This window comes from Eriocheir sinensis, chromosome 48 (assembly GCF_024679095.1).
Source record: "Eriocheir sinensis breed Jianghai 21 chromosome 48, ASM2467909v1, whole genome shotgun sequence".
Taxonomy (NCBI): Eukaryota; Metazoa; Arthropoda; class Malacostraca; order Decapoda; family Varunidae; genus Eriocheir; species Eriocheir sinensis.
In genome coordinates, this window is record NC_066556.1 from 11,539,231 (window position 1) to 11,552,668 (window position 13,438).

Genomic DNA, 13,438 nt, shown 5'->3' on the forward strand with positions numbered 1-13,438 from the left:
AGTTCTTACCATCCCGACTTTCGCGCATTATCATCCCGAGTTTCACGCTGCTTGGACATGTATGGGTCACGTCTACTTACCATCGGCGTCACGCACGCTACCTTTAAAGGTAGTATCACACTGGACGTTTTCCTCCAAACATTGTGGCTATGGCAAGAGAGAGAGAGAATGGGAAGAGAGAACGGGTCGTTTTGAAGCCGCAGTTGAAGGCAGCTGCCTTACGATTGGCTGACAGTTCTGAAAACACGCTTGTGATTCGCTCGGAGTCTGATGACGTCATCACCAACGCTCATCCTATCAGCGGCTTCACTGCCTTAAGGCGGTGTCACAATGGACGGGCAACGCCTGCACACCCAACCGAACGAAGTTCATGGTTATCCTAGTGTGGTGTCACACAGGGCTTTTCTTCCCACTGCATTGGTGCCACCTAGGGCAACCGCAATACCGGCCACTTTTGGTGGCCGTCCACATCCCTAGTCAGCGTAAACAACAAAGCACTTATCAACAAAAGATCTGGTTCTGTTAAAAAGTAAGGGTGCCAGACGACGCGTGCTGCCATTACCCAAGTTATGGACTTGTTGCTGCAGTTAAATGGAAGGAAGAAACAATTGTGGGTGTGTCATGCCTGTGGTTCCTCCATGCCAGTGCTCATTGTCACTGCTGCGCGTGCCCCGCCAACCCAACCATCTTGACTCAACCACATAAACACATGGATCAAATAACAACACACACACACACACACACACACACACACACACACACACACACACACCAAACTCATTAGGAACCATTGCAGATGTTTCTGACAAACTGAAACGACTTCACCATTTTTTGAGTGTGTTAGATTGTATTTTGTGAGTGACTCACATGAACCAAACCTAGCTCTTGGAAAGAGGAGAGCAGCCATCTTTAACACTGCTCTCTTCTTGCCATTGGGTATGTTTAGTTTGTATGAACCACTCACCAAATAAGTTCTAACACACTCTAGAAAATGGGGAAGCCACTTTTGTTTGTGAGAAACATCTGTCATGGTTTGTGATGAGTCTGGTGTGTGCGAGTGTGTGTGTGTGTGTGTCTTGTTGTTTATGTGGTTGGAGTCTAGTTGGGTGGGTTGGCCGCTCATGCGCCATGGTGACAATGAGAACTGGCACGGAGGACCCACAGACACCCTACACCCACAACAGCTTCTTCCTGCCATTTAACTGATACAACAAGTCCATAGAAGGTAATGGCAGCACAAGCCGCGACAGCCCTTACTTTAGCAGACGATGCCATGTCAATACAGGGCAAGTGCTTTGTCTACGTTGTGGATGTGGATACAGGCAACTGACCTTGGACGTGTGTGACGCACACCCGGAAAAATGTGATTTGCCAGTTGCCCTAGCTGCCGCCAACGCGGTGGGAAGAAAAAGGCCCGGTGTGACACCAGGTTACGGACAACCGACAACTCGCTTCCAGATGAGCGCATGGGCATTGCCAGTAGCCACAACGGTTAGAGGAAGTGTGACACTGCCCCAAGGCAGCGAGGCCGCTGATTGGATGAGTGCCGGTGATGATGTCATCGGACTCCCAGCGAATCACAAGCTTGTTTTCAGAGCTTCATCTGTGACCTTAAAATGACCCGTTCTCTCTTCCTATTTTCTTCCTTTTTCCAAGGTACATATTTTGAAATAACAAGGGAGTAAATGAAAAAAAGTGAGCTCTGGGGGTCAGCATGAGCCACTTTTAATGGCACCTCTATAAACAGTTGCCTGTGCAATGATGGGCTTGGGGCCGACCATCAGTCCGAGATGGATAGTCTACCGGCGCCATAACCCACTTGTAAAAAAAAAAAAAAAAAAAAAAAAAAAATCCACAGGTTGGAACAGATAAGCGCTTTGTTAGTGTTTTCAATATCTCGAGTTTAGCGTTATACCTTCGGAACGAAGCGAGCGCGAAACTCGAGAGGGTACTGTAGGTAAATACAGCAGAGATAGATCAGTCTGAAAGGAAACGATATAAAAGTACAGAGAGGGATAGAATCTGTAGGAGGGTAGTTTAGAAAAATGTTTGTGCCAGACTGTCAGATGTCAGGGGCTTTTGAGATGTCCGAGGCAGCAGCAAATGTTTCTCTGAAATGGTTGAGAGGATGACTGGGAGTCATTTAGGAAGGTAAGATCAGTAGAATGCCCCATTTTGAATCCCTACCAATGATCAGGGAGAACATCAGAAGTTGATAGATGCTACTGAACTCTCCTGTTAAGGATTGTTTCAAAAACTTTAAAAAGAAAAGAAAGCAAAGTTGTAGAATGGTAGTTTAGAGGATTAGAGAGGTCATGCTTCTTAGCCACAGGTTGTATGTAGGTGTACTGCCAACAGGAAGGAAAGAGAAATGTTGATAGGCAAACAAAAAAAATACCAGGCAGGGTGTCAGCATTGATGCATAGTTTTTAGGTCAATAGGAGTCACTCCATTGGGTCCATAAGCCTTTTCAGTATAATAAAACAAAGTACCAAAACTGCATACCCTACCCTTTAGTTCTACTACCATACAAAAATTTCATACATGTTAAACCATAAAAAAAAAAAAAAATGTTTAAAAGATGTGAATGTGGGGTAGGGCTTGGATGCCACGAGCAATGCCTGTGATAGTTCTCAAGGTGCTGCTACTTCCCCCAACAATATGATTTCTTGAACAGTGTTGTCAACCTGTAGCCTTATTGGTTATGATACTGTTTGTTGTTTGTGTATCATGTTACAATGATTTTTGTGAAATATTCCGTTAAATAGTCAAAATAAAAGAAGTTTAATTTATTGGAAGTTGATGAGTTAAATTTATCCATTAAATCAAAAGTTTACTGAAGTAGGTAAAATCAATTAAGTAATGTTATCTCTTCTAAGTATCTGAGTATTGTTATTGACCCCTGCATCATATCTACAGGGGATGAAGAGGTTTGAAGCTCGTCATGCTGTATTAGAAGCTCTCAAGGAGAAGGGCCTCTATGTGGACACCAAGGATAATCCCATGGTTGTTCCTGTGTGCTCCAGGTCCAAGGATATTATTGAGCCCATGATAAAACCTCAGTGGTAAGTGGCAAGAACTTTGGTAGAGATAAAAATTGACATTGTTTGTACTTCTGTTTTTCATTATGATGAATTTTACTTTATTTTTCCTCCTATTTAGATATAAAAACATGGAGTAGAGGCATTAATTGAATTTTCAAAAGTCAGAAATATTCTTAATGAATTTTGAGGATGGACGTCCAGGGGCGGAATCCACAAACATACTCACTAACTACGAACTAACATAACTACGCACTATTGATTTAGCTACTGACGTTAGCGTCAGATTCACGAAGCAAACCTTAGATGGTAGTTGGAGGCGCGCTAAGTCAGCGAGGCCGCTGATTGGTTGATGACGTCATTGGCCTTGCAGCGAATCGCAAGCACGTTTACAGAACCGTCAGCCAATCCTAGGGAGCCCCCTCCAGCTGTTGGTTCAAGAAACCCATTCTCTTTTCCCATTTTTTCTTCCTTTAAGGCAAACTGAAATGTTGAAGTGTGGAGGAGATGTAGTCATTAAATGGATGGTCAAGATATGTGAAGTAGCATGGGAAGGGGGGGGGGGGGTGCCATCAGACTGGACGAAAGCCATCATTGTCCCAGTTTACAAGGGGAAGGGCAGGAGAGGGGAATGTGGGAGCTATAGAGGTATAAGTCTCCTGAGTATACCCAGAAAGGTACAGGTAACTCTCGATTTACGCGAGTATTGCGTCCTTGAAGAGGTCGCGTAAATCAAAAACAATGTAAATCAAACTAGAGGTAGGTTGCTGTCGAAAAATAAATCCCGTATTTTTTGGTGTATAGCGCACACCTTTTTCATATAAAAAGTGCCTGAAAGTTTAGCCCTGCGCCTTGTACGCCGAATGTACAAATTTTTAATGATTTTTTTCTTTGGGGTGATTTTAAGGGTGTTTTTCATCTTATCCAACAACAACAGCAAACTTACCTTTATTATTGTTTATAATCCTTCATAGTCCATGGCTGTCTTATAATATGTTACCATAGAATACAGGGTGATCAAATAACTACTATACAAAAATGAAATCGGTGGAGGATCGCCCATGCCTCGCTGTTATCCTGTTTTTCCGTCGGGCGCCATTTGTATGATCTTGATGTCACAGGTGGCTTAAGATTGTATGACTAAGGAGCAGTACAAGCTACATAAAAAATCACATTGGAAAAAAATATCAAAGTGTTCATTATTAATTATTAATATTAGTGAGAATAATGGGGTAAATATGATATCAGAAACTGTACATCATGAGTCTTGTACGAGGAGTTATTTCGCACAATACCAGCCCGGCCGCCATTTGCATTGTTTACAAACCACACAATCACACCCATACAACAAACAGCTGCATGCCGCGTGTCACCAGAACCGTGTGAATTGTGTCTTGCCTAGTTGTCTGTCATAACCTACGAGTGATGGTGAGAATAATATGCTTATTCACTTCATTCAGTGGAGAGAGAGAGAGAGAGAGAGAGAGAGAGAGAGAGAGAGAGAGAGAGAGAGAGAGAATATCCATATCACCGAGATATCCACTCAGGCACTCAGTTTCAGCCTCACTCGTGCGAGGAAGAAATGAGGGACACCATGAGCGGCTGGCTAGTATTGGTACCGGTACCGAGCAGTCTAGTACCGGTACTGTACCAATTAGCTGGTACCGTTAGTACTGGTACTGGTACCTGCCCACCCCTATTGTTGAGTAGCGTGGCAGTGTGGGTACTGTGTTGTTGTTCAAGTGGCGCGCGGGAAGAACTGAGCTCAGCTGTGTGGCCACGGCGGCGTGTGAGTTCAGTTGCGTGAGACATCTGGTGGCCACTCCATAAAATATCGCATATAAGTGAAAAAAACGTGTAAATTAAACATTTACTTGGATTTTGGACCCCGTGTTATTTCAAAAATACGTAAACCAAACTCGCATAAATCGAGAGTTACCTGTATATGGGAAAGTCATAACAGAGAGAGTGCAAAGACTTACAGAAGAGAAAATCAGTGAAGAACAAGGAGGCTTCAGGAAGGGATGTGTGGATCAGATATTTTCCTTCAGGATGGTAGTAGAAAAAATAATAGCAAAAGGAAAGAAACTACACGCTGCCTTCATGGATTTTGAAAAATCTTATGACAGTCGATTGGATTGCATTGTGGGATGTTTTAAAGATTTATGGTGTGGGAGGAAAACTGCTTAGTGCAATAAAGTCTTTCTATGAGGATGTATCTGCATGTGGCAAAATTACTGGAGAAACAAGTGAACATTTTAAGATAAAAGTGGGCTTGAGGCAGGGGTGTGTCATGTCACCATGGTTATTCAATATTTATATGGATGGTGTTATGAGAGAAATGAAGGGCAAAGTTGGAGAAGTTGGAGTAAGGCTTCGATGAGGGAAGGAAGTGGGTACTGAATTCGATACTGTTTGCTGATGACACAGTGTTCATTGCAGAAAATGAAAGTGACTTACAAAATTTGGTCAGTGTTTTTGATAGTGTCTGTGACAGAAAGCTGAATGTAAATGTCAACAAAAGTAAAGTGATGGTTTGTGAGCGAAGTAGAAGTGAGGTTGTAGATTTTGTATGCCCATATAGAGTGGGAACTGAATGTGTAAGAGAATGCAAAATAATTTTGAATGGTGAAGAAATGGAGGAGGTCAATGAGTTTAAGTACCTTGGATCAGTTATGTGTAAGCATGGTGGTACGGAGGGAAAGATAAGAGAAAGGGCATTGCAAGGAAGAAGGGTGGTAGGGTCTTTGGGACGAATCATGAATGGCAGAAGTGTGAGCATGGAGGTAAAGAGGGATTTGAGATATTCAGTAATAGTACCAACCCTCACATATGCAAGTGAAATGTGGGCCTGGAATGAAAGTCAGAGGTCTAGAGTGCAGGCAGTGGAAATGAGTTATTTGAGGAGTGCTTGTGGTGTGAGTAGAATGGATGGAATGAGTAATGAAAGTGTGTACGAGCATTTTGGAATGTGTCACGTGGGTGAATGGAAGAAGTGTGGAGTGGTGGAAGAAGTGAAGCGACAGACTTTAAAGTGGTTTGGTCACATGGAGCGAATGGAGGAGAGTAAGATGACCAGAAGGGTGTATGTGAGTGAGATAGAGGGAGGGAATGCTAGAGGACAACCTCCGGTGAAATGGAGGGATAAGGTGCAAGAATACGTTAGGGAGAGGGGGAAAGATCTTTGAGAAACTTTGAGCAGGCAAGGAGGGAGTGTCGCCTACCGGCGCCACAGGCGAAGATGTAAAAAGAGAGAGAGAGCTGGAAGCTCTTCTGCCATGGCCATCCCCTGGTGGGAGCTCCTAGGAGCAGGCATTGATGAAATGAATGAATGGATGATAAATTGATTATGGGATATATTTTGTTTATTTGAGCTTTGCAAAGCCTTGCAGTTTGATGTATACATTTTATTACAGGTATGTTAAATGCAGCACCATGGCTCAGAAGGCAATAGAAGCTGTGAAGTCAGGAAAACTGGAAATCATTCCCAAAATGCATGAGAAAACATGGTATCATTGGATGGAAGAAATCAGAGACTGGTGTATATCTCGGCAGCTCTGGTGGGGTCACCAAATTCCTGCTTACTTTGTCACCTTTGAGAATTCATCTATTCCTCAGCAAAAGGTATGTTTAATGACTACTAATCAGCAATTATTTGTTATCAGAAGAGACATGACATTCATGGGGGTTATGGGACAGTGACCCCTGCAAAAATAAAAAGGTCCAGAAATGTTTGCTTCCCCCTTAAATGGCTCTGCAGTCACAAAATAGGCCATCACACTATTAATTCACACATGTGTTCGCACAGCACTGCACTTGTATTTTATGTAATGTGAGAGCACAAATTTATGATGCAATATTTATATTATGGGATGTTTTCTGTGAAAGCAAAATGACCGAGACAATATGCAAGCTCGGTAGGTGAGTAATATGTACATCATATTATCCAGAGTACAGAAAAAATGGTGCCATTTGGCTACCAGCCTCAGAGGTGGTGTATGCTCCATACTCCAAGGCATCTGTTTACAAAGAAAGGTGGTGGACATGGGAATCTCACCTGTCCTCTCTGCATCATTTTCCTGTCTCCTAGAAATGTCTCTTATGCCATGAATGTGGCTGCTTTTGGCAGGTTGGGCACCTGCAAGCTCGTTTGCCATGAACACCTGCAGGCCTGCCCAGTAGATGTTTTGAGGCCAAACAAAATAGATAGGGCATGGAGAATTTGGGAAAGAAGAAAGAATGAAATCAATAGAGAAAGATATAAACATCTTAGAAATTAATATACAAGAGTGAGAAGAGAGGTAGAAAAAAATTATGAAAAGAACACAGTGGGAAAAAATGGAAGGATGGACCAAAATTGTTTTATAAATACCATAAGAGTAACCTATATTAATACAGTAAACCCTCGATATAACAGACTAATTGGGGGGAACTTAATTCGTTAATATAGTAAGTCAGTTTCAGCTTGCTGTTCCTCAACCATTCTCTCCCTTTCTCACCATCTAATTTGTGTGTGTGTGTATTGCACTGTTCCTCTCCATATTCTCCTTGGTCTTCCAACTGGTCTCCTTCCAGCTACCTCCATTACTTTACACTTGTGTGAATTGAGAATATCTTATTTCTTTCTTATAGTCATTGATTCATCTTTGCAGAGTGATGAATACTGGGTGAGTGGAAGAACAGAAGAAGAAGCAAGACAGAAGGCAGCCTTGAAGTTTGGTGTTTCACCTGATGAGATAAAATTGAAACAAGACCCAGATGTTCTTGATACGTGGTTCAGTTCAGGCCTCTTCCCATTTTCAGTTTTGGGATGGCCAAAGAAGGTAAGGTTTTTATATGAAAATGACTCACTTGTTTAAAATTGTCAGCAAGTATAGATGAACATGAAATTAGTGTATAGGTATGTCTTGTGATCTCTTTATGGCAATACGAAACTTGGGCTTAAGGGGAGAGTACACCGTCGAATATTCAAATAAAAATTGATCATATACGAAATTGAGTTCCATGTTGTCCCAACACATACTGGCTTAGAGAAATCAAGTGGTGGTATAGTTTTTTGTTTACCGTAAATATAAATGCCTCTAGAAAAGGGATTTAAATACCTTGCGTGTGGGTGTGGCATGCTGGGAGTCAATACGGTGCGTTTTCTGCAATGGATAATGCATAATAATCACATATCATTTGGTGCCTCTTGTCGTGGCATGCCACTGCTCATGGCCTCCACCCTCAGAGCGTAGGGAATGCTGGTTGGAATGGAGCCTCAGTTGCATATATAGAACAAGGACTGGAACTCAGAGAGAAAAGAAGAATAGCACCAACTAAGGGGAAGAAAAGGAAGAGGAAGGAGGACAGTGGAAGTACAGCAGAACCTTGTTTATCTGCCACGAATGAGGGGAAGCTCATGCCTGATAAACCGTTTTGCCGTTGTTTTGAGACTTGCTCCTGCAGCATTGCCAAAACTTTTTTTTTTTATTTATTTATTTATTATTATTATTTTTTTTTTTTTACATCCACACTTATAACGCTGGTAGGCTTTCTTGGTTGCGTCTGGTGGTCAGCCCAAGCCTGTAATGGTGCAGCCAAATGTTGATAGTGATGCCGTCTGTTCTTGGCTGCTATCGGTGGATTTCAACCTACATCATCCAGGACGTGGTGAAACGTGGTGTCGGCACACTAACCACTAAGCCACTGTCTCCCCAATAGAATAGAACTATAGAATTGCTTATAAAGTAAATACATCCTATCCTAATGAATAACAGGCCTAATGGTCCAGGGCCATATACACAAAACACGCCTTGCTGACAGGCGGCAGTTGACAAAAGGCACTGTTTGAAATGACGCACCAACGGCGCTTTTCGTTTCGGCTGGATCCCAATACACATTCCATTTCAAAGGTGCCATTGGCATGCTGCATCACTAAAAGGTGGGATTTCCCTCACAGGCAATCAATCACAGTGCCTGTGACAACTGTGGTTTTAAAAGTGTGAGCCAATCACGCAGCACTGTCCACAGCTGACAGCCACGGCACCAAGGAGTGGATAGAACATTCTAGAATCCTTGCACGGCGCAAAGGGAGAAAACATGCTGATACAAGTGAGGGTGAGAAGTATGTCCGTTGAGAAGCAATAAAACAATACATAGCCTAACACTTGGCAGTAGCCACATTCCCGTGAGCCCCTATCAATAACAACACCATCGATTGTTCTATCTATTGATGTAATGTGACTCCATTTACTAGCCTATTATAGTGTTGCTTGGGATCCACCTCACAGTGAGTGGATAAAACAGCATTATATAACTGTTCATGAATTACAACTCAAAATCCCTAGTAATAATTCAAACCTTATTATTTGATTGGGTAATATAAGTTTACTATGGTGCTGCCATCCAGTAATTACTCCTGAAATGATGCATTCCACTCAAAACCAAGTTCTGAGGTTACCGTATTTTTCACCATATAAGATGCACTTTTTTTCAGAAAAGAAGATTCAAAAAATCATCCAGCATGTTATACCCTGATGGTTAGGTTTAGGTAGGCCTAGGGGTTATTGTTACTTGTACGAAACTAACACCTGAAACACCTCCATTTGACACAATAATTCCCAGATATCCCCAGAATGAAATTTTGTGACATAATGCACACTTTTTTCACTCAGAAAATGCCAAAAAGTGATAACTGTGTGGTATTCACCGAATACCACACAAATAATGAATAGTGTGATGCAATAGAAAAGGAAAATGTGAATAAGCAGAAGAGAGTTGGAGGACAAGGGTAGGCGGTGGCTGAGTGGTTAGTGTGCGGGCCTGGCATTCACGGCGCTGTGGACAACGTTAGTTCGAATCCCCACGCTGCCACCTGGGATTTTTCAGTCACTGCCGAGTGGCCTCAGACTACCCACATGCTGTCCTGAAGACCACCCATCTACCCAGACTCTAGAGGAAACCGTCCAGTGAATCAAGAATGAGGAATGAGTTCCGGGGGGCAGCATGAGCCAAACATAACTGGCGCCACTATAAACAAATTGCCTGCGCCATGATGGGCTTGGGCCGACCACCAGGCCCCTGAAGAAAGCCTACCGGCGTTACAGGCAGAGATGTTAAAAAAAAAAAAAATGTGAAGCAATAAAACCATACAGGTCAAAGAAGAAGAAGACGCGTCACACATGGGACCTGAGGCGCTGCATGAACACGAAACACAAAACACACCGCCGCGGCACACCAGTCACCAGTGTGCCGGGTACCTTGGCAGTGATGGTTAAAGTGGCTATTACACGGGAACAATTTTGGCGGAGCAGGGTGCTGCCTGACATGACTGCTTGGTGATCGTGGAGCGGATTGGGTGGATTAGTCTGGAGGTATATCTGCTCTGCAACGGCCGGGTCAGTTGACGTTTTCTGCGATACATGTTCGAAAGAACGCATATCCGTGGATGACTACGGTGTTTGTTGTATACACATTTTTGTTACTCATTACAAAAATATCTATATTAAAACATAATATGATTGATAGAAATTAATCAACATCTATTTCTATTTGAGATTAAGTAGGTACACAGTTCCTGAAAGTCAAGATCAAGACCAAGATTGCCCATCGAACGTAGCATCCCTGTGTGATTAGTTCCCTCAGTAGCTCGGCGAAAGCTACCGCATGCACACTGTGCAGTGATTGAATCTACCAGTCAACCCTTTTGTTTACCATTTCATAGTCACAGCTGCTCGGGGTAATGGTGGAACACTTTGAACACAGAGAAGGGCACAAAGCAACATACGGTATCATATTCATAATTGTAATTAAGGTGGCCAAATGTAACACTGCACATACATCAAGTTTAGGGAAAATGTGGAGTTTTTATTTTTTCTAAATATATCTTGCCTAATTATAGGTGCGTCTTATACTCCAGTGCATCTTATATGGCGGGAAATACGGTATATATCATGCAACTGTGAGCTAGGAGAGGCATTCTCCTCCACTGACTTGCCACAAGGCACCTTTGCCTCAATGGCAGCTCCGACCCTACCTCTCTGCAAAGGTGCTCAAGAGCCCTGTTTTAAAAGATGGCACTGTCCTGCCGAGCCTTACAGCCGTAGTATTAGTCTTCCCCATTCCCTTTCCATCCCCATCCCCATATGCAGGTCTGGGTTATGTATAAGTTGCCCTGTCCCCTTCCCATCCCTGTGACAAATATGCTGGCCAAACAAGACCAACCTGCACGTCATTATAATTTTGCCAGCACTTTCAAACCAATAATTACAGAAAATGAGATAAATAATGCATTTTTCACACCACTGTATTCACATACATTATATATCATAAAACAAAACAATAGCGTAGTTGATCTACAGGTAAATAACAAGTAATGTGGGTAAGTTAATTTATGAGACTGGTTGGTATCCATGACTGGTCACATACACCTGGGCAGCCACATAGGGGTTGCCAGGTTGTGTCATTTATGGCATTTTTGTCTTAAATCGAGGCGGTCGCCAAGAAATGCCCTTTTTTATGGTATATGTTAAGTATTGCCATAATAATGCCATATTTGGTCATCAATCTGCTGTCTTTTGCCATTCTTGGAGACAATTAATTATAAAGGAATCTTCAGGAATAACTATGTTTACAAACTAAAAAGAATACACAGTCATCCCTCAAATAGTATGGTTTCCAATAGTACGGTTTCAGTTTTATACGGATTGTCATAGAAGATTTTTTTAGGATTTTTTTATTTCCCGCTCATCGCACCAAGTAGCCATGGCGTGAGTGGCAACACTGCTCTACCAGACTGCCTCCCACCCCATGCACATCCCCTCAGTCCGTGTGTGTGCACAACATCAGGAACACTTATTTTGCCAGATTGAAACCAATGTGCTTTCCCTAAGTCTGTGTGTGTGCACAACCTTAGCTACGCTTCTGCATTACCACATAACATGAACATGGGGCTCAAGAGACAAGCCAAAACACCTACTGAATGCACTTCAAAGCGTTCGAGAAAGGTATTCACCTTGCAGAGGAATTCAGATTTAGAAGAGGTTACGTTTTGGTACGAGTTACGTTGCGGTAGGGAGAGTTTACCGCGTGGCTCAGCTTCTACTCGCCGGCCAAAATTGCCAGTTATGCATTTTCTGATGTAGTGTTTCCACGCTGGGCAACAGAGCCATCCTGGCAGCGCTGCCTTCCACATTGCCAGCGAGCAAGCCGTGTCATACACTCACACTCTCTCTTACTCTCTACCACAGTTGCTATTGCTCTCTAATTCATACTGGAAAATAAGATACGAAACGGTAATTATGGAGATTGACTCCGCGCCTCCAAAATACGACATTACGCCTCCATATTATAAAGTCAAGGGACGGATATTTAAACTACTCCAACCGAATTTTAAATATCCTGACCTCTAACGGGGGGGCTTCTCCCCCGTGGACCACCCCCAGCGTGGTAACACTACAGTGACTGCAGCAGAAAATGCATAACTGGCAACTTGGGCTCGTGGGTGACAGCTGAGCCAGGCGGGACTTGGATTCTGTAGGAGTACCCAGGAGTGTTTCTAGGGGGGGCACTAATTTTATACGGATTTTCGAATAGTACGGGAGTCCTGGGTCCCTAACCCCCGTACTATTTGAGGGACGACTGTATTAACTTCAGCAAAGTTTGCGATGTAATATCAGTCATAAAAATATTCTGATACTTTTCAATATATTTCCTTCTTTAATAACAAATAGAACGCTATTTATTCATGAAATATAGGAAGGGGAAGCCAAAGATGTCCTACCTCTCACCTCGCAAAGTGAACACTTTTTCGACCCCATCCGCTCTCTTGAGATAGTGTTAATCAGTGTCAACCCCCCGGGAACACTTAAAACTGTGGTTCACAGCCAAGGGATAGGTAAGGGAAGGAAACGGGAATGGGAGAGATTATTACTACGGCCGTTAGTTTATGCACCTCTCAGGGAATGGTGAAGCGGAAAGGTGCCATTGCCACGAAAGGCCCCTTTGAATGTTTTGAGTATGTGCCCCTAGTAATAATGGTAAAAGGCAGCAGGTCTTGATACAGCGCCGGCGGCACAACACACGTGCTCTTGTTTACAAATAAGAAAAGTCTGTCGCCTTGATGATAAACATAACCTTTATAATCATAAGCTACCTTACAATGCCGATATTTATTGACTAGATCATCATTTAACTTTTATAAAGTACTATTACTACTTATTCAGTGACTGAAATGTTCAACCCATTTAAGTGAAACTTAAGATTAAGTGGAACTCTGGGGAGGTGGTGGCTGAGTGGTTAGCTTGCGAGCGTGGTGAGCCTGAGGACCTAGCGCGGACTAGTTTCCAGCCCAAACCGACACACGCTGATTTTTCAAGTCATTGCCGAGTGGCAGAAGATCACCCACATGTTGTCTG

The 13,438-nt window shown here is 42.9% G+C and overlaps 1 protein-coding gene across 2 annotated transcripts in view; it reads left to right on the forward strand.

Annotated features, from left to right (window-relative positions):
* LOC126981597 (valine--tRNA ligase-like) overlaps positions 1 to 13,438 on the forward strand; it is an 81,955-nt gene that overhangs the window by 24,366 nt on the left and 44,151 nt on the right. For both annotated transcript variants that reach the window (XM_050833039.1, XM_050833040.1), the window contains exons 8-10: positions 2,920 to 3,065; positions 6,458 to 6,665; positions 7,694 to 7,864. In XM_050833039.1, the coding sequence (XP_050688996.1) occupies positions 2,920 to 3,065; positions 6,458 to 6,665; positions 7,694 to 7,864 (525 nt within the window). The remainder of the gene's footprint in view (positions 1 to 2,919; positions 3,066 to 6,457; positions 6,666 to 7,693; positions 7,865 to 13,438) is intronic.